At 43.8% G+C, this 22,439-nt stretch overlaps 1 protein-coding gene across 1 annotated transcript in view; it reads right to left on the minus strand.

Annotated features, from left to right (window-relative positions):
• Positions 1-22,229, minus strand: part of TMEM178B (transmembrane protein 178B) — a 427,174-nt gene extending 404,945 nt beyond the window's left edge. Inside the window, exon 1 of the mRNA XM_009002963.4 lies at positions 20,156-22,229. Within this exon, the coding sequence (XP_009001211.2) occupies positions 20,156-20,537 (382 nt within the window). The 5' untranslated portion in view covers positions 20,538-22,229. The remainder of the gene's footprint in view (positions 1-20,155) is intronic.
• Positions 22,230-22,439: the final 210 nt, after the last annotated feature.

The following is a 22,439-nucleotide window of genomic DNA, read 5'->3' on the forward strand; positions in this document are numbered from 1 at the left end:
CCATTTGACCCAGCAATCCCATTACTGGGTATATATCCAAAGGATTATAAATCATTCTACTATAAGGACACATGCACATGAATGTTCATTGCAGCACTGTTCACAATAGCAAAGACCTGGAACCAACCCAAATGCCCATCGATGATAGACTGGACAGGGAAAATGTGGCACATATACACCATGGAATATTATAGAGCCATCAAAAATGATGAGTTCGTGTCCTTTCTAGGGACATGGATGAACCTGGAAACCATCATTCTCAGCAAACTGACACAAGAACAGAAAATCAAACACCACATGTTCTCTCTCATAGGTGGGTGTTGAACAATGAGAACACATGGACATAGGGAGGGGAGCATCACACACTGGGGTCTGTTGGGGGGAAAATAGGGGAGGTACAGTGGGGGGTGGGGAGTTGGGGAGAGACAGAATGGGGAGAAATGCCAGATATAGGTGATGGGGAGGAAGGTAGCAAATCACACTGCTGTGTGTGTACCTATGCAACAATCTTGCATGTTCTTCACATGTACCCCAAAACCAAAAATGCAATTTAAAAAAAAGAAAATAATTGTTGTGGAGAGGTTACCAGAAATTCTTGCACTTTATTTTCCAAAAGAACTTAACAGTATAATAGACAAAGAAAACTGATTCTGCATCACTATAGGCCTTCAGTCATTTAATCAGAGGCTCTGAAATGCAGACACAATGCAGCATTTTTAGGATGACAAGGCAAGAATGTGGCTATTCAGCCTGAAAATAAAGCAGCTTTATCTCAAAAAAAATGACCCAAATGTCATCAGAGCCAAAGCACCCTAAGATTCTAATTAGAGTGATGCTATTAAATGAAAAACTGCAGAAACAATTGGCTAAAGGATCCCTACAGGAGATAGCAACTGGAAAGAGAGATATGAGGATGCACTGTCCTATCTTTTTAAAATGAAACCTGTTTATACTTTTCAGAGCACCATACTTCAAGACACAGCATGTCACATTCCAACTAACTGAGGGCAAAGTGTCTCAGAATGTCCAACCAATCACCAGCCAGGGCTTAGAATAGCTAGGCTACTCTGACCAGAGATCCTTTTTATAAAGCAAAAAGCAAACCACCACACCCAAATAGAATATAGTAAGGTTCGCTTTCCAATCCTGCTTTCTTCAGAGAACTCCCATTAATTACTCAATAATAAAAAGATGCTAAAATACTAAAGCAACTCTCTTCCAAAAAGCATAAAGCTCTTTGCTCTATTTTCCTATTAGGTTGTAATGTGAGCAAGATAGTTGATACCTTGCATCAAGAAAGACAGTCTCCAAGTGTTACTTTCTGCCTCACCTAAAACATGTGTTTCTTCCTGGTCCATGCTCCTTTCCTTCCATCTTTTTTTCTCTACCTTCCTTCCTGCTTCCCCGCTACCCAGCAGTTGCTCCTGCAATTCTATTCTCTCCTTTTTGTTTTTTCTGCACCATCAGTTTGTCCCTACCTACGAACCATTCCCATCAGCCTATAGAGATGCTTTTATTTCTCTAATTTAAAAAGAGAACCTTTTTAAGTCTCTCTTGACCTAACTTTCTTAGTCCAGCTATCACTTCTTTCTTTATATTTATACCTTTAAAACTCTTTAAAACTTCCTTTATATTTATACCTTTAAAACTCCTTTAAAAAGTTGTCTTCACTCATTGTCTCCAATTCCTCTCCTCCCACTCATTCTTGGACCCACGTTGGTCAAGTTTTTGCCCCCAACACTGAAATCGATGACCTTTGCATTGTGAAATCCAAAATTCAAGTCTCAGGCCTCATTGTACTTGACCCACTGACAGCACTTCACACTGGTCACAACTTTCTCCTCCTTAACATACTTCCTTCATTTGGCTTCTAGGACAGCATACTTTCCCAAAGGTTCTCTCAGCTCTCTGGCTGTTCCTCACAGTCTCTTTTGCAGATTCCAACTCATCTCCTTGAGATCTATCAAGCTGGAGTGCCCCAGGGCTTCTTCCTTGGACATTTTCTCTTCCCCATTTACAATCGATCCCTCTCTAGGTGATCTCTTTCAGACTCACAACTTCCAGTACCATGAGCTGATGCCTCCTCTGCTTACATCCCCATTGAGACTTCTCCCCTGAACTCGGTCCTATATACCCAGCTAACTCTTGGCATCTCCCCCTTGAACATCTAAAAAGGCACCTCAAGGGTTATGATACACAAAATGGTAGATCTTCAAAACAAGATCCTGCAGTCCTACTCATCATAGTAAATGGAAGCTTTGCTCTGCCAGCTCCTGTTGAAATGTTGGTGCCATCTTTGACTCTTCTTTTTCCTCATCTGCCCTGCATCTGATCCTTCAGCCAATCCTGATAACTTTCCATTCAAAATATATCCATAATCCAGTCTCTTCTCTCTGCACTCTGGTTCTAGTCATCATCTTTGCTAGCTGGTCTCCTGGCTTCTATATATGCCCTGTTATAATCTATTATCAACTCAGCTACCCAAGGGACCCTTTTGAGCCATAAATCTAATCACATCACTCCTCTTCTCAAAATCCTATAATGCTTCCGAGAACCATCAAACCCTATGTAACATGGCTCTTTCCCTGCTATCTGACTACAATCCCACTCACTTGCTCTGCCCCATTCATTCTGCCACCTTTGCTATTTCTACAGCATGCTGCCATTCTCCGACATCAAAGTCACTGCCCTTGTTATTCTCTCCACTTGAAATCCTCTTCCTCAGAGAGCCCCAGAGCTAGCTCCTCATCTCCTTCAGACCTTGACTCAAACATCAGCTTCTTAGTGCCCTCTTCTCTGGCCATGCCAAGTGCAACTTCAGTTCACCACCTCACATTTCCTATCCCTTTTCAATGCTTTGTTTTTTTCTCCCTACCACTAAGCTTTGTCTAATGTGTTACATGTTTTACTTATTTATCTTATTATTGTCCCATTTTCTCTCACTGGAATATGAGCTCCATATAGGCAAAGAGTTTTGCCTATTTAGTGAACTACTGCATCCTAAGCTCCCGGTACCAATTATGACATGTAAGTATTCACCAAATAATTGTTGAACAAGTGAATATATAATCTATATAATCTACCTGTGCATTCATGAAGGAGAAGCATAGAGTAGAAATTGTCACCCCACTGAGAAAAATCACCATCTACCCTCAATTCATATGGACCTAGGACCTCACCTGTACATAAGTACATCCTGCACAGGTAGACTCTAAGTGTCCACAGCCTTCAAGCCAAGAAGCTCAGCCAAAGAGCTTCACACTGTTTTCTGCAGATTTCCATTACCCTCCACTTCCATCTATATCACTTTTTTTCCAAGGTCTTTCTCTTTCCCAATTCCTCACTGATGCTATATCCAAGCCCACCCAAGTCTCTTAAAAATCAGTTCTCGGATTACAAGATTTTTTTTTAATTAGTAGGGTAACCAAGAATTACTATAATCAAGAAATATTTGAGGCCAATGGAACTAATCCTGTCTTTCTCTGTCTGGGAATCCTTCCATTAACTGAAGCTGTATTTGTATGGAATTCAAATTCATGCAAATGCAGCTTATGTTAATGGAAGCTATAACAGTGGACACAAGACCTCCTAGAATGTATGTTTAGCATGTGAAAGTACATTCAGCAGGGCATGGTGGCTCATGCTTGTAATCCCAGCACTTTGGGAGGCCGAGGCGGGTAGATCACTTGAAGTCAGGGGTTTGAGATCAGCCTGGCCAACACGGTGAATCCTCACCTCTACAAATAATACAAAAATTAACCGGGCATGGTGGCACACACCTTTAATCCCAGCTACTCAGGAGGCTGTAGCAGGAGAATCGCTTGAACCTGGGAGACAAAGGTTGCAGTAAGCAGAGATCACGCCACTGCACCCCAGCCTGGATGACAGAGTGAGAAACCATCACAAAAAAATTAACAAAGTATATTCTAGGACTCATCACCTTGAAAGAGTCTATTTCTTTCTTCTAAATAATAAGGATCTCAATGCAGGGATTGCATTGTTGTTAATCCTAAATGCACTTCACTACCTGGAGACAATCTATCTCCTATGAAGTAGCCATTATGGTCTCTGATGCATCTCCCTTTTTAGAAGCTTATTGATCTACAAGCACCCAGCCAGCCACCACATCACTACGGATACGTGTAATAAAAGCCGATACAGGCATGCTGCTGGCAGAGGGGCACAAATGTCCTTCTTTGAAATGTTAACAACTCTGCAGACCCAAAGAGAAGAAGTGCCACCTTCAGTTTGAAATAGACCGCTGGGTTCCTATAGGTTTAAAAAATAATAATAAATAAATAAATAATTAAAAATAAAAAATATATATGTATGTATATAAAGAGATAGTTTTCCATGGTAAAGGTTACCCACCGCTTTATGAAGCTTGAGTTACTGTATAACTCATCCAATGATATTTATAATTATTTTTTACAATTAAAGTCAGCTCTTTAAAACACAAGTTTAACTGAAATGTCTACCTAATGGTTATTACTGAATTTTGACCTAGAGTGCTTTATATAACTTGGGCAGAAAGCGCTGGAAATCATTTTCCAGCTTAACCCTGCATAGTTAACTCCCAATACAAATCCAGGAGTTACAGGGTCACAGGAAATGTTTCCTTGATATGAATCATTTATTCAACCCAGTTTAGAGAGCCAAGCAATGCAGCCATATCTATATTTATCTGCTAAAAGCAAAAGAATTACTCTATTTATCTGAATTAGATGGCAATGGGCTATGTCCTTCAGATCTTACGGCTAAAGGAGAAGTCCTTAAAACTCTGACTGTGAGATGACCTAAACTGAACAGTCGCTGGCATTTCCAAAGAGGATCTGCTTCTCTGTGAGACCCTGAGGAGTGAAACTCATACATTGTTAACCGGGAATTTGGCAGTCTTTGTAAGAAGAGATGTGTTGGCTGGCCATGACATCTCTCTGTCCCCGAATCCCCCTATAGGGAACAAATCCTTTCTGTAATGTTCACCCACCACAATAGGGACAGATACACCAGAGAATCAGAGGCAGATACCCGCCATATTTCCAACATCACTGACCCACTCCTTTTGAAAGTCATGAAAAGTGAACTGAGGAATGAACCAAAGAGGAAATTACAGAAGCCACAGTCTGCTTTCCGTCTTCAGTCTGTTTTCACTGTCTGACTAAAGTCACTATCAGAGGAGCTATGAGGACGCTGCTCTAAACAACATTTGAGAGGGAGTCTTCATCAAGATGATCCGAGGACAATAAACATTGAGAAACTTGGAAATGGGTGCTGAGGGAATAGTCAGATATGCCAGTAAATAGTCAGATATGCTCAGAAGCAGCTGGGCACGGTGGCTCACGCCTGTAATCCCAGCACTTTGGGAGGCTGAGGGGGACAGATCACGAGGTCAGGAGTCTGAGACCAGCCTGGCGAACATAGTAAAACCTCATCTCTACTAAAAATACAAAAAATTAGCTGGGCATGGTGGCACATGCCTGTAGTCCCAGCTACTCAGGAGACTGAGGCAGGAGAATCACTTGAACCTGGGAGGTGGAGGTTGTGGTGAGCCGAGATTGCGCTGCTGCACTCTAGCCTGGACAACAGAGTGAGACTCTGTCACACAAAAGGAAAAAAAAAAAGGACTCAGAAGCAGGCTGGGTACAGTGGCTCACTCCTATAACTCCAGAACTCTGGGGTTTGGGATGCCAAGGTGGGAGGATCCTTTGAGGTCAGGAGTTCAAAGCTGCAGTGAGCTGTTATTGTATCACTGCACTCCAGCCTGGGCCACAGAGTGAGACTCTGTCTCTAAAATTAAATATTTTTAAAAACTTTAAAGATCCAGAAGTAAATTTGGAAATTCTTATATTCATGATCGGAACAAGAATGGAAGTAGACTTCTCTGTTTCCAAGGACACTGATGAGAGGAACAGCCTGGGAAAGGTATAAAGGGCAGCAAAAGTGGGCAAGATTATCATGAAGTGGTGGCTAGACTTTAAACTACCTTGTGAATTGGGAATATGGAAGCTTTAAGAAAATACAAACCTTAAAAAAGGAAATAAATTGAAGTTTATCATATATGCATTATAAAACAAATCACATTAATCTTCCTTTTAATAGAGTCCCCCACCCTAGTCCAATTAAGTTACATATATTTTTAAAATGAGATTTCCAGATCTAGTGCGTTAACAGAGATAAACTTTCATTCATTCAACAAATATTTACTAAGCACCAATTATGGCCCATGCATTACATCCATGCATTATGCAAAATCCTGTGGATAAAAAGGTGAATAGGAAATACTTCCAAAATGGTCTCAAAAGGGAGGGAACCATATGGGTAAGCAAATAAATATAGCAAAATGTCACTGTCACTGGAAAGGAAGTATGCTTGGTGTATCCAGGAGCCTAAATGAGGGAGAAGGCACTTTGACCTGATGGGGGGCATGAGAGAATGTCCAGCAGGACTGGGAGGAAGGGCTTTAGGCTGATTCCTAAGGGATTAGCAGGCATTGGACAGGCAGACTAGGAGGTAGAGGGGCGAGATTGGGAGGAGGCTTCCAGACAAACGGAGCACCATAAGCAAAAACTCCCAAGGGATAAAATACCTTAACTTGTTTGGGGACCCAGAAATTCTTCATCATGACTAGAGCAGAGTGTGCTGGTGTGGAGGAAGTGTGGAAGAGAATGGAATAACAAGATGGGGAGGTGGGGACAGGCATGTTGCCAGACTGGTGGTATGTGCCTTATGTGCCATGTGCCACGGTTAGGATTGTGGACTTTATTCTGATAGTAGGCTGTGGCGAACCACTGAAGGGCTTCAAGAAAAGTGACAACATATTAGTGTTTCTTCAAGGAAAATCACTCTGAATAGAAAACGCTGACAAGAGATTCGAGAAAGGGAAACCAAGTAGACAGTGCTGCCAGAGCCCAGGAGACCAGGAAGCACCCTAGGATAGGATGGGGAGATGGACATAAAAGGTATTAGGAGTTCAAGTGACTTGTTCACTGCTTGGATGACTCAGGCAGAAGGAAGAGAACCTTGAGGATGAGCTCTGAGTCCCTGGTTTGGGCAAGTAGAGAGGCAATGAGCCATGTTCTCCAAGACAGAAGAAAATGAAGAAGAGATGAGTTGGGAGGAAAAAGATAAAATCGATTCCTTTGGACCCATGGGTGATCCTAGTGGAGACATCCAATAGGCAAGATGCTTGGATGGAAAGACTGGCTAGAGATTCCCAGTACAACTAGTCATGAGCATAAAACAAAATGGCCCTAGACATGGCTGAGACTGATCCAAGAGAAGGTGAAGAGTGAGAAAGAGAAGTGGATTTCTGAAGGATATCCACACAGTCTGAGAAAGAAAAGCTGGCAAAGGAGAAGGAATAAGAAGAATAAGAATAGGACTATAGGCCAGGCACGGTGGCTCATGCCTGTAATTCCAGAACTTTGAGAGGCCAAGGCGGGTAGATCGCAAGGTCAGGAGTTTGGGACCAGCCTGACCAACATAGTGAAACCCATCTGTACTAAAAAATACAAAAATTAGCCAGGCATGGTGGTGCACACCTGTATTCCCAGCTTCTCGGGAGGCTGAGGCAGGAGAATCACTTGAACCCGGGAGGTGGAGGTTGCAGTGAACCAAGATCATGCCACTGCTCTCTAACCCGGAAAACACAGCAAGACTCCATCTCAGGAAAAAAAAAAAAAAAGAATAGAGATACAAACAGATCTGGTAGAGAACAGTGTCTGAAAAGCCAGGGATGTGAGGTTTTTCAGGACCAGTCCCAAGAGGGGGATGGGTGAGGAAACCAAGCACATGGGAATGCATGAGAGGTGCACATGAGCAAGGAAAGAAAGGCAACCAGAGAAGCCACAACTAAAAACAACAAGGGCCAAGCAAGTCACATTCCACTTTGTTGATGTTGACATTGAGGAAGGAGTGCAGGAGAAGAGGTTGAAGACACGGAGGCCGGCCTTTTCCAAAGTGGAAGGTCATTCACCTAATGAAGAGCAACGTGTCTCCCTCCCCACAGAGCATCAAGAACCAAGCAGATCAGCCACCTGGGTCTTCAGCACAGGCCTGTACAGGGCCACATCTGGGCAGCTCTTGCAGCCCCATGGTTACCGAAACATGAGCACCGAGGTTATTCTGCTTCAACACCCCTGAAATCCCTTAGAACTTTCATGATCCCTTGGTAACGAGAGGCCAGCTTTGGGGTTTTTTTTAGAACATTATCAACTGAAAAATGAAGTTCTTGCTACAATTCTGAGGGGATTTTTCTATTCCAGCTATCGTTTGCATAAATAAAGAAGGCAGAAACACATTATCTTAACATAGGGGTCTTGGCTTAAGCCACCATCGTAATTTTAAGAATAAATGATCGATACCTTATTCATCAGTAGAAAAACGACTTGAAGTTTTACTAACATTCTCTACTCAGTTTCAAAAGTGATATGAAAGCTGCTGAAGAAGGAGCTATTTCTTTTTTATCAATTCTCACCTTTTTCTTCACTAGTTCTCACTGAATTCTCTTCCCTGGAGTTAAAATGCCTTCTGAGAGGTCTGTGCTCAATCCTGGGTTTGTCTCACACCCTCAGTAGATAGTTACTCTCTGTCTCCGTGCTCTAGCTATTTAAAGTTCAATCTACGATCAAGTTAATTGAAAAAGTGACTTCAGTTCAACTTTCTGGCCCTTGGAATTCTTCATTTTTCTCCACAAGCAGCAGGAAACCTAAAAAGGGGTGGAATGGCCTGTACATTAGTCTCCATCTCAGTAGTCAATCATTGTAAAGCCCTGAGTCCCTCCTCTTACACATCAGAAGGTAATAAAGCAAAATGTTATTCTTTCTACACTCTTCCCTAATAGCTACCCCAAGGAAAACTGTTGGTTAGGGATAACCTGATTTCCTTTTTCTAAATGCTTCTTGTTACTACTTACAAAAGGCAACCACAGACTGCCCCAAAGGCAAAGTTGTCCGTAATTTTCCTGAAAGCACCTGTATCCTGCACCCTGACCAATACAATCTGAATACAATTTTACCTTTTTGATCAGAATTGTAATGATCACTCATGTGGCTTGAATATGCATGCATGTGAATATTTGCTTCAGACCTTTTGGGTTTTGTTTTTAAAAAATCAAATATCAGGCCAGATGCGGTGGTTCACACTTGTATTTCCAGTACTTTGGGAGGCCGAGGCAGGCAGATCACATGAGGTCAGGAGTTCGAGAAAGCCTGGCCAATATGGTGAAACCCCATCTCTACTGAAAATATAAAAATCAGCTGGACCTGGTGGTTGGCACCTGTAATACCAACTACTCAGGAGGCTGTGGCATGAGAACCGTCTGAACCCAGGAGACAGAGGTTGCAGTGAGCAAAAATTGCACCAATGCACTCCAGCGTGGGTGACACAGCAAGACTCCATCTCAAAAAATAAATAAATAAAATATCACAGATGCTTTGGAAGTTTCCTGGCACCCTTCCTAATTCCATTTCTTTTCCTTTCTTGAGAAAGGTAAATACCATCCTTCATTTTGTGTTTATTAGTCTCATGCATATTTTTATTCATACAATGCAAATGTGTTTCTTTAGAGAATACCTAATATTGTTTTACCTGTTTTTGAACTTCGTATAAATGGCATCCTATTCTACATTTCATTCTGCACCCTACCTTTCTTACTCAATGTTGTGTTTATCCATTTGGAAATATATAAATCTATTACTATTACAGGTACTTCATGTATATAAAATATGTAACGTAAATGTACATATTACATGCTTATGTAATATGTACTTCATGTAATAATATACTTGTGTTAGAGAATAGAAATGATCACAGTATATTTGAAATACATGTTTTAATATTAATATTAATTGAGTCAGGCATGATGACTCATGCCTCTAATCCCAGCACTTTGGAGGGCCCGAGGCAGGCAGATCACTTGAGGTCAAGAGTTTAGACCAATCTGGCGAACATGGTGAAACTCCATCCCTACTAAAAATACAAAAATTAGGCAGGAGTGGTGGCAGGTGCCTGTAGTCCCAGCTACTCAGGAGGCACAAGAATCATTTGAACCTGGGAGATGGAGGTTGCAGTGAACTGAGATCACACCACTGCACTCCAGCCTCGGCAACAGAGTGAGACTGTCTCAAAAAAAAATTAATAATACCTAAGTAATTAATATTAACATAGTAATACCTATATTTATTTTAAATATACTGTGATCATTTCTGTTGTATGAATATATCATACATCATTATCTTATTAATGAACACTTACGTTTTTTATTTATTTTGTGATACTGTCACAAACAGCGGTGCCAGGGACATTCTCGGGCTTCACGTGCTCATGAGTGGAAGGGCCAGGCCACAGGCATGCATGTCTTCAATGTCATGAGAGTGCCCTGTCTCTCTCCAGTGTTACACCAGTGAGCAGGCAGCACCACCTGAGCGCGGAGCTTCTTTCAGGTAAAACAACCCTAGACCATCCAGGCCTGTGAAATACTACAGGCCCTTGGGGAAATGAAGCTCCATTGCCTAAATAGAATCACTATTATAAAGATGAAGAGAAATTGAGGGCAAAACTGAATGAGAGGGACTCCAGAGCAAATAAAGTGTCCAACAGAGTGAGCTTCAGAATATAGAACAGCAGGGCATTTTAAAAAGCAGGAAATGATATAAATGTATGAAGATGACCTAATATAAAGTAAATTGCCTTTTCTTGGCAAAATACTTTGACGCCAGAAAAAAATCAATTGAAATAATTCAGATACTGCAGTCTCCCATAAAAGCAGCGAATCTGTCAAACTTCTGTGAATGTTCACAGCAGCTTGTACTCAGACAAAATATCACCTGTAGATAAATCCTAGTGACCCCCAGAAGTCCTTTAAATGCCATTTCTGTGCATACAAATTTACAAAAAAAATAGACCAGGCACGATGGCTCACACCTATAATTCTAGCACTTTAGGAAGCCAAGACAGGTGGATCACCTGAGGTCAGGAGTTTGAGACCAGCCTGGCCAACATGGTGAAAGTTCGTCTCTACTTAAAAAAAAAAAAAAATTAGCCAAGCGTGGTGGTGTGTGCCTGTAATCCCAGCTACTCAGGAGGCTGAGGCAGGAGAATCACTTGAACCTGGGAGGCAGAGGTTGCAGTGAGCCAAGATCGCACCATTGCACTCCAGCCTGGGCAATAGAGTGAGACTCGGTCTAAAAAAAAATAAAATACAAAAAAATAAACTCTTTTCATCCTTGAATCACCTGTTCACTGCCCAGCTTATATTTATACTTACTGTTTTTAAACATTATGAATATATGATCTCTGATATGGTTTATAAAACTTTGGCAGCAACAGTTGCCTTTTAGGAGAAGGACGGGCATCTGGGAGAGAAGCAGGGGTGGCTGGGAGACTAGACAAGTATCACCCAGTCAGAGTTCACAGCTTTTAAGTGAGGCTGAGATTCCACCTTATCAATGCACAAACATCTCTCTAAGAACATCTTAGGATCGCATGTCCCCTTTTCTACAAAACATACCTGACTGCTCCCAGATGGGGCCCAGTCACCCAGCTCCCAGCACAGAAATCTCCCACAGACCCAACCAGGGGTCTTGTCCTTGTGAGTCTACCTGCCTATCTCCTCACTTTTTTGCCCCATGAGAACAGAAACAACAGATTTCACTCAAAATCCCTCACCCCAAGTAATGTGCCTGTCATTGTTGATGCTTAATAGACATTTCTTAAGTTCAGTGAAATGACCATTCACTGGCCTTTTAAATGGCCCAAGGAATGTATTCAACCAATGAATATATGGAATATATAAAACATATATTCAATTATATATAGTGAATATATAAAACAAGGTATATATTCAATAAACAATATTATATATTGGTTTATATTCCTTGTTTTATATGTTGGTACTCCTTAAAAGTTCTGTTTAGGAAAAAAATAATCTAAAGCTCAAAAATGTTTAACTGCAAGCCCTATGAAGGCAGGAATTTCGTGTTTTATTAATTTCTGCATCCCGAGCATACTTTGGCTGTGCCTAATACATAGCAGGTGCTCAATGAATGTGCTGAATGGGCCAGAAGTGGTGGTTCATGCCTGTAATCCCAGCACTTTGGGAGGCCGAGGCAGGCGTATCACCTGATGTCAGGAGTTCGAGACCAGGCTGGACAACAAGGCGAAACCCCATTTCTACTAAAAATAGAAAAATCAGCCAGGCATGGTGGCATGTGCCTATAATCCCAGCTACAGCCTGGGCAACAAGAGTGAGACTGTGTCTCAAAACAAAACAAAAATTGTGCTGAATGAAGAGACTTGGGCTATGAAGTATTCCACACACTAAGCAGAATCCAGTTCCTTTCTCTATTGTTTAAATGTGTTTATTTAACGGGGGTAATTTCCCATTTTAACCACTTTTAAAGTTCAGTGGCACTAAATACATTCACACTGTTGTGCGCTTGTCATCACCCTCCTCTTAGGTTTTTCATTTTCAACCCCGATCTGCACATCACATTTCAACCATTCAAAAGAGGAAAAGTTCATTTTTATTACATGATTGTACAGTGGTAAGAAATTAGCTATTGCTATTCAAACTAGCACCCAGGATGATCTCTTTAATAATCACTCTCTTTTGTCTCTCATGTCTCTGCCTCTGTCTCTCTCTCTCCTCCCTTTCTCTTCACCTTGCCCCTCTTTTCACCCTCCCTCAACCACGTACCTAGTGTCTACTCTTTACCACCTGATCCAACTTTCTCATCAAATATTCAAGTGTGAAAGGGCTTGGAGTTTACAGTATCTAAACATTTTAGTTTATAGAATCTAAAGTCTACTTTACATAGAACAGAAGTCCTGTAAAAGAATGTGTGAATTCTCTCAAAAACAGCAATCAAGACATTAGGATGATTTTCCCATCTAGTCAGCCACCAAGTCACACCCTCGCTCCTCTCTCTACGTATTGTTTGGGGGTAGTAAGTTATAAACATATCTGCATCTAAATAAACGCTTGTGACTCTAACATCTAACTGTGTACATGCAGGGTGTGCATGGCTGTGTATGACGGGTCAAACCAACTCAGAGTGTGTTTAGCGTTCTGCCTGAAGGCCTAGGATTAGTAACTAATAGCAAAGAAGGGGAAATGTTTTTAACTGATATCCAAAGTGGAATATATAGTATTGATCCTCCAATTGATCCTTACTGACCCTACAGTAAAAGAATAAATAAACTGACCTCTGCAGCAGAAAAAAGGCTCTGGACTTTGTTGACTCAATAAAGAGGGCTCACTCCTGCATTCCCTGACCAGTCGATTCCTGATCCAATTGATGCAGGTGGGAGCTCCTAAGGAAACACCTGATCCCACTGCACATGACAATGAATTTGGAAAACAAAGCACAGGAGTGTAAGCTCCCTTAGGACAGGAACCAACCATGCCTTTTTGTTCTCCCTCCACACCTAGCAAAGAGCTCTGCACACAGCAGCTGCTCAAAACACATCTCTTCATTTACCCCATCCATTCATTTGCCCAGTGAGTCACAGGGTTTCTTCTCTAATCATTGACTCTCGCTTGTCCTGTAAGCTTTTGTCTGTTTATAAAATTTTTTATCTTTCAACTTTTGAAAAATAAACTTTTTTGTTAAAAACTAAGACACAAACACACACATTACCCTAGGCCTGCACAGGGTGGGATCATCAATCTCACTGTCTGCCACCTCCACATCTTGTCCCACGGGGAGGTCTTCCGGAGCAGTGACACACAAGGACCTGTCATCTCCTATGATAACAATTCCTTCTTCTGGAATCTCTCCTGAAGGACCTGCCTGGGGCTGTTTTACAGTTAACTTTTTTTTTATAAGCAGAAGGAGTACACTCTAAAATAACAAGTAAAAGTATAGTGGCCAGTTACGGTGGCTCATGCCTATAATTCCAGCACTTTGGGAGGCCTAGGCTGGCGGATCACCTGAGGTTGAGAATTCAAGACCAGCCTGACCAACATGGAGAAACCCCATCTATACTAAAAATACAAAATTAGTCAGATGTAGTGGCGTATGCCTGTAATCCCAGCTATCAGGAGGCTGAGGCAGGAGAATCGCTTGAACCTGGGAGGCAGAGGTTGCAGAGGTGAGCTGAGATCGCACCATTGCACTCCAGCCTGGACAACAAGAGCAACTGGTTTATACACACACACACATAAACCAGTAATAGTCATTTTATTATCAAGCATCACATACTGTACATAGTTGTATGTGCTACACATCTATACCACTGTCAGGGTAATGGGTTTGTTTACACCAGCATCACCACAAACACAGGAGTAATGGGTCATTGCACTGTGATATCTATGATGTCACTAAGCCATAAGAATTTTTCAGCTCCATGATAACCTTATGTGACCACTGCCATATATAAAGTTTGTCTTTGACCAAAATTTATGGGGCACTTGACTACGTTTTATTTTTGGCTTGTCATTCTTCTCCTCTGCGCTTCATAAGGGCAGACCTTCAAGGTACCCACCATCCTGTCCTATATTATGCATGATTCATATATTAGAGGTTATTTTTATTCTATGAGTATTTTGTTGTCTGCCTCTCCCCTCTGGAACATAAGCTTCTCCATTTGGTCCAACAGTGGACCTGACACACAGATGCACAGCCCACAGGTCCTCAAATACCTCATCAAATAAACGAATGTGTCCTTCATGTCTATAACCTCAGCATCTATCACAGTGAGCAAAGTAAATACGCAAAAGTTATACGACAAAATGTGTAGGCACTTCAATGAGCTTCAAAACATGGTGTGTGAGCCACTCTAACTACTTCAATTAGAATTGAGATTCCAAAAGTGTTATTTCCTTTTTCCTCTCAATTCGTAGAATCAATATCCTAGTTTCTTCTCCACCTCACTCCTGCCCTGATAGATTCTAAGGTGATGGTAGAGTGTGGGGGGTGAGTTCCCACACCTGGAGCCAGAATTCAAATTCTGACACCTTTGTTTCTAACTAACTGTGAGATTTTGCAAAGTATTTGACCTTTATGTGCCTCAGTTCCCTCAACTTTAGGAAGAGAATTTAAAATAATACTAATACTTCCTCAGGCTACTATGAACATTAAATGCGCTAATACATGTAAAACTTTTAGGAAAGACCTGGCATCCAGGTTACCTATAATTATTATTAATCTCTTTCCCACCCCATCAACTTCGCAAGTGATGTTTAATGGAGTTGGAGAGAAGGACAGGAGGGAAGAAGGGAGAAGCTTGTGAGAATTCTGTGAGTTGATGATGGGAAATTATAGATTTAACATAATTGACCATGAACTAAAGCCTTCTGCCCAATACATTCAGGTAGCAAAGTTTCTTAAAGTGTAGGATGATATACTTAAATTTAAACCCAAGTTATCATGGAATTACCCTCATCTGAAACAAAGTATGTTCTTGGTTGTTTGGTTCTTTTAGAGACTACAGGCTCTGCATGGCGCTGTCCACAGAACTTTTCTCTGATGGTGGCAATGTTCACTGTAATCTGCACTGTCCCATACGATAGCCAGTAGCCACATATGGCTATTGAACATTTGAAATGTGGCCAACACAGTAAGAAAATAAATTGTTTTTGTTTTTGTTTTTTGAGATGATGTCTGGCTCTATCGCCCAAGCTGGAGTGCAATGGCATGCTCTCAGCTCACTGCAACCTCTGCCTTCCAGGTGCAAGCAATTCTCCTGCCTCAGCCTCCCAAGTAGCTGGGATTACAGGCACACACCACCACCCCCAGCTAATTTTTATATTTTTAGTGGAGATGGCGTTTCACCATCCTGGCCAGGATGTTCTCAAACTCCTGACCTCAAGTGATTTGCTTGCCTCAGCCTCCCAAAGTGCTGGGATTACAGGCATGAGCCACTGTGCCCAGCCTATTTTATTTTACTTTGGTTATTGTTAACTTAAACAGCCACATGGGGCTAGTGTCTCCCCAGGTGGGCAGCATAGCTATATGGGATTTAACATACAAGTTCCCTAAATTGGTCCAGGCCTGCTCTCCAGCTTCGGTCTGCTCCTTCTCCTTGCCCCAGAAATCAACGCTCACAAAGGAAAACTGCTGTTCCACACCTCCATGGCTGTGCATACACTGGCCCATTGCCTGAAATATCCTTCCTCCACATCCACCTCCAAACCTTATCCCCCGCCTACCTCCCGCTACCACCAACACAATCTACCATCACTTCCTCTGTGTTCCTCCACGTCTGTTTCTGTTGTTGCTGTCATCATCCTGTAGTTGTAACCTATTCTCTGTAACACTAACGGACTATGAGAATTTTGAGGACCAGGTCTTACGCATTTCTTCATCCTAGCGATGTGTGCCCATCACACAACACATGTACAGTAAATATTTACTGTTCCCATTACTAATTTTAAGTATGTAACATGTTTTCTTAAAATTATTTTGGAGCATTGACAACCACTCTGTGATTACGGCAACTATTTAAGTCAAAGTCTATTAAGAGGCCAATTTTCAAATAATAAAAAGTTCTTAGAGTATCAGTTGAAGTTCTACTTATTTCAAACCATATCAATATAACATTTCAGTACAAACCAAAGAATATAACTGTTCCCTTGTTGTTCCCTGTAACAAAATCCTACCTATAGCTGCTCCTTCTAAGGGTCTGGAAGTCTCTTGGATTTCAGAAACTGATCTTGTCACTGATCTGTCCCCAGTGCCTGCAGTCACTTACTAGGGAGACATGGATGAGATTTAAAAGCAAGAAGACAAAAGGACCTGATTTAAGACTTGTCATGGACACCATCAAATGGGAATCCAGGGTAATCTACCCTTGCTGCACCCCATGTCCAATTTTACCCACAAGGAGGAAATAATTAAAACCATATCCATCACAAAAAATAATGTCCATAAGTGATGTGTCTGCTTAGTGATATGTTATCCAAAAAAGAATGGTCTGTTTTCCTTATTCCTTGGCAAAGCTCAAGAAATTGTCCTTTCATAGATAATGTAGCATGTGTTGTGATATTAATCTGGCCTGATAGCCACACTATTTCATTTTTTTCCCCTTCACGATTTTCAGATTTTTTACTTAAATTCTCATACAAATGTTTCTATAATTAGAATAAGCTCTTGATGGACGCATTTCTGGGAACCTCATTTGTATGAAATATTTCCCAAATACCAAGTATCTGGTGAATGTATTGTACAAATGATTGTCTTTCCTGCCCTCTAGGAACTTACAGTTTAATAATGCAAACAAATGAATACACAGTGATGAGAAATGCATATGTGGGGGTACAGCATGGCAGAAGGTCTTTAAGGACAATGGATTTCAGAATGAATATAAATCTAGAGGACTTTATCTTCAAATCAGACCTAGATTTGACTTTTGTTTCCTTATTAATTATGTGGTTTTATGTTGAAATGCACAAACAGCACTTTCTAATGTAATTAACATCGATTTAACAAATAACTAAGTTCTTCAGATCATTTAGATAAGTCTCTAATTTTCCTATATATTGACAGATTTTAAAGTCTTTTCTCTGATTTTCCTTTTCCCTTGCCCAATACATCTCGCTCAGAGTTTTAATCAAAGTAGATGTTTCAAAAAGGACAGAGGTCTGGGATCTCTTCTGAGGCTTCTAATGAATAATGTGACATAAACATCTTTTTCTAAAATGTCTCAAATTTAAATATAGGGATATCAATTTCTCTTTTCAACTTCCTTACAGAATCTGCCCATCTAGGAAGAACACTGATTAAGTGTAAAAATTATGTTCTATATGTTATTGGAATTCCTCGTGAACTCGACTAATATAAGATGCACTTATTTCCAAAATGTGTCTATTTCTGCTCAGAAAAGGAAGATCTGGTTTTCTAAGATTGTGTTTTGAGGTTAAAAATGAAGATAGTGACCTTAACTCTCTCAAGATTTGTGAGGCTGGCATGCCATCTATCTCAATAATACCAAACAAGAATGTCAGATGGACAGAAACGGCCATGGTAAGCAGGTGCTTGCCGCTGACAGTGATTGCTGTATTTTGGGTGATGGGGAACAGCATTTCCATTAGTTCGAGTGAAATACAATGCCCTGCCAACTCTAGGTATCAGTGTATTCAATACCCCTGCTGTGCCATGTCCATTTTCTGTAGCTGCAATTAAAAATCAGTCGATACAAAGTCAAAATGTTGTACATTCTTCCCCTATCCCTTTCCCTGTCACTGTGTTTCCAGCTTCACCGGAAGAACAAGTCACTATGGCAACGAATCCCTCTGGTGCACAAACCAAGTCAACCTTTCTAGTCAGACTGCCAAGAAGAGCAACAGGGAATCAAAGCCCTGAATGGAACCACCAGAAACCATGAATTCCATCCCCCTTTCTCTAAGTGGGGTTAACCAACACCAGACAAGGTACCTCTCTTATTCTAGAAGGCATTTAAAAAGGAAATGTAAGAATCTCCTTCGGCAAATTCTCCCAGTGTTTGCTGTTCATTATTAACATGAATTCTCCCTCACATTTCAGCTAACTTCCTCTCATTTCAATTTCAAAGAAAGAAGAAAATTATGGATAAAATAATGCTTTCTAAATCTGAGAATCTGAAAACTGCTATAAAGTCACCCATTGTCAAAAACTATTCTAGGTCCTCTTGTTTTCCTGCCTCAACATCCAAACCCAAGTTGCTTTCTTCTGGACTCCCCTGCTATCCTGTACATCTTTACAAAGGGGTAGTGCTCCAAATGGGTCAGCCTGTTCCAATAAGAACCTAATTGTGAAGCAAATGGGATCTTGGTCGTATTAACACACCCATAACAAAATCAGCTAAAATCCCTAGTCATTCTAAAGAAGGTACTTAGATGGATTCCCTCTCTGAAGTCACCTCACCTAAATCTGACCTGGCTACCTAGACCAGACCCACTGTCTGTCATTCTTAAACAGTTAACTTTTTTACAAATTAACATTTTTTTTCTGATCAATTGCAACACTTCTATCTATCAAAGAACATCAGCTCTCATAAATATTATTTTAATACAGCAGCAAACCTCACAACATTATAATGAGACATTAGGAACTGCTTTTATGACTTGGCCTCAAAGACTTTACAAATAATAACATCTTTGTCACCTCAACACCACCATTTAATAGTTGAAGAGAATGAAACACAAGGGGAAAAAGACAAGACTCATAAAATCTGCCCATCTTTCTACAATGTAGCTACGTTAGAAGAGAACACACTCCTTTCTTCAGAGCAATATTAATAAATATTCAAACAGTTTTCCAGTGAGTTGACAACAGGATGGTCCCCAGAGTATATATCATACAAGGTTTACAAATTCCATCAGGTAAGCAGAATTTTTTTAAGTTATGTGATCACATTAAAATATCAAATAATTTTTTATCATTAGCAAATGCAGTTGTTTTATGTTTTGATATATACTGGTTATTTTTATATACATTTTCTGAAAATTTTATTTTTTTTAATCTGACATGCCCACTTTGGTGTTACCCAAAGAACTACGTTTTTTGTACTTATTAGACCTTGTTAATATTCAGTGCACATAAGTCACTACTGTCAACCACTGCTTCAGGAGACATAAAGAATTGTGATAATGATGCTGCTGGTCAGCTGGCTTTGAGCTGCTTACAGGTCAGGGACTGTGATTTATTAATGTTTATATGACCAATGCCTGCACCATTCCTGGTATAGTATAGCGCTCAGCAAACAGTTCTGGTATGAATAAGGCCGCCTCTGTGAAATGTTTCCCCCGCTTTCCCCTGTTTGAATCAGTTCAACAAAAATATTAGCAGCTTGTCTACCCCTGACACATGACTCCTTAAAGGGTTTCCTTTAAGAGCGCGAACAACGTTCGAGATTCCCTTCTCAGAGGCTGATGAAGCATTATCCTGGATAAGAACCCTAGACCAAGAGGTTCCACTCGAATCCCGACAGACAGAGAAGCGCAAGAGGAGAGGCGGGGGAGAGAGTTAAGCCTGCACCACGCTTCATTGGCAGCTTTTGAGAGAGGCAAGTTCTGGCCCCGAGGCTCAGCCAGGCCTGGAGAGCCGGACCACCTGGAACCAGGAGACCTGATAGCCCTGATAGCCTAGTGTGGCCTGAGGAGGAGACGCGAGGGGCTGCGGGGCCTAGAGGCGCCGGGCTCTCCGCAGCGCCACGCCTCGCGCCGGGCGCTTACCTTTCCGAATGAGGGCGGCGATCTCGGGGTCGAAGCCCTGCCGGTGGCACTTCCTCCAGAGGCCCATGTTGGTGGAGTTGTACTGCCGGCTGCACTCATCCGCGGGGCTCATGGCGAAGAGCTGCCGGCGATTCCGGGCCCGGAGGAGTTTGCCCTCCCAGCGGTCCAGGCGCGAGCGGCTCGCCCGGAGCGGCAAGTTGTTGTTATTATTGTAAATGAAGCCGGGGTCGACCCGGCGGGTGTTAAAAGCCTTGCACCTGTCCCTGTGCTTCCTGGCGTCCGTCTCGTACCAGTGGTCCGAGCAGATGGCCACGGCCAGCATGCCGAGGGCGCAGAGCGCTAGCGAGAGGCCCGTGTAGAGCAGTAACCTTCCGGCAGCCATGCCTCCGCTTGGCGGCTACACCATGGGCATGATCCGCCGCAGCCTCGCCTTCTCTTGCCGCGCCCGGAACAAAGCGGAGGGCGGCCGAGCTGGGGGAGGGGGCAGGAGAGCGACTCGCGCCGCGGCGCCCCCTCGGCCCCCACCTACCGTTGAGCCGCCCGGAGACTGCGGGGATGGGGGCGGGCGGCCTAAAAAGTTCTGATCCGAAGAGGCTCCCGCGAGCTCCTGGGCATCCTCTGGGGCAGGTGCAGCCTCCAGCGGAGGCGAACCCAGCGCGGCCGCCTCCCGCCCCCTCCCCGCCCCGCAGGAAGTGACTGCCCCGCAGCAGCCGCCTTGAATCCCAGCCCGGCTTCGGGCGCCGCTGCCCTCCGGCCGGAAACTAAACGCCAAGTGTCCTCGGCTGCGGTGGGGCTTGCCGGGGTTTCTTTGTGCACGGTGGTGACGGGACAGAACTCGCCTGCCTCTCGGAGGGAGACGGGGGGTGCTGTCAAGAGGCGCCACCGGACCACAGGGTGAAGTGTAGCACCCTCGATGCGGCTGGCAGGCGGAAGAAACCTCGGCTGCCCCGAGTCGCCTGGGTCTCTCGCTCAAAGACTCTCCCCTTTCCGTCTGCAAGCAAGGACCTGGGGCGCGCACCCAGAAATGTTCTTCCTTTCTGGGTCGGGTCCTTTTAAAATCTCCGTTCCCTGGTCACCCGCAGGTCGGTTGCTACTTCTGACCCGGGTGCTGCTCTCAGAGGCGCGCTCCCAGCGGACGCACTGTCTCGGCCGACCTTCCCCCGCGAGCTCCCCGGGCGCCTGCCTCTGTCATGGCCATTCAAGCTGCCCCTCGGGCCGACGGCGCGGTCACCCGGGCGGCGTTACCGGACGAGTCCCGGCCGGGTGTCTGCGGAAACTGGGCGGCTGCTGGCGGACGCGAGGGGCGGGCTGCGCGGCGGAGGGCGCACCGGACAGCAGTCACGGTGCGCGGCGCTCGGATCTCGGCGCACGGCGCCTTCAACACCATGGACAGGTCACGCCGTCGCGGCGCGCTGCCGGCCCAGCCGCCAGCCCCCCGGCGTCACGCAGCTGTTCCTAGTGCCGTCTTCTGCCTGGAGTGTCCACCCGGCCGCCTCCGGACCCGGCTTTCGCGCGACGCCTCCTCCTCACTTCATCTGGCACCCGGGAGCCCCGGGAGCTGGTCGCCCAGATGCAAAGAAAATGCCGCAGGCACCGAGGACAACCTTGGTCCCGGCCCCTCGGAACAATCCGCCCCTCTCTCCAACCACCTGAGCCCCTGGCACTCTGGCACCCTGTCTGCTCTGCCCAGCTGGGCTCAGCTGCTCTCAGATTGCACCATTTTCTTCGCAGCCCACCCCGGCGCTGAGATGCCGGCTCACTCGGCAGCGAGCAGAGAATCCCGTCCCGGCTTCGGCGTCCCAGGATCCCGCTCCCGGCGCGCGGTGGTGGCCGAGATGAATGAGGCGAGGGTGGGGGAGGGAGGCTGGGTCACTCGGCTTCCCCTAGTCGCCTCCTCCTCTAGCGGTGGCGGCTCCGAGGCCTCGCAGGCTCGGCTGGTGCCCGGGAGGCGAGAGAGCCCAGGCTGCGCCCAGGGGACTGGGGAAATCGCATCGCCCGAGTGCGGGCGCCGGAGGAAGCCGCTGCCGCGCTCTCTAGTCGGGCGCGGGGCGCTGCAGCCTTGGCTAAAACCCACAGACGAGAACACCGAGCGCGCAGCCAAAAGCTAGTGATGTCATCCGTGCAACGTGAGCCTCATCTCTTATTTTTCTAGCCTCCTTAAAGATAAACTGCACCATTTCCCAGGCACGAAATGTCTCAGCCTTATTCTTTGACCAGGCAAGTCAATGGTGTCTAGATAGGTATGTGCCCAACCACATCCATATTTATGCACATATACATATAT

The sequence above is a fragment of the Callithrix jacchus genome, chromosome 11 (genome assembly GCF_049354715.1).
Source record: "Callithrix jacchus isolate 240 chromosome 11, calJac240_pri, whole genome shotgun sequence".
Lineage (NCBI taxonomy): Eukaryota > Metazoa > Chordata > Mammalia > Primates > Cebidae > Callithrix > Callithrix jacchus.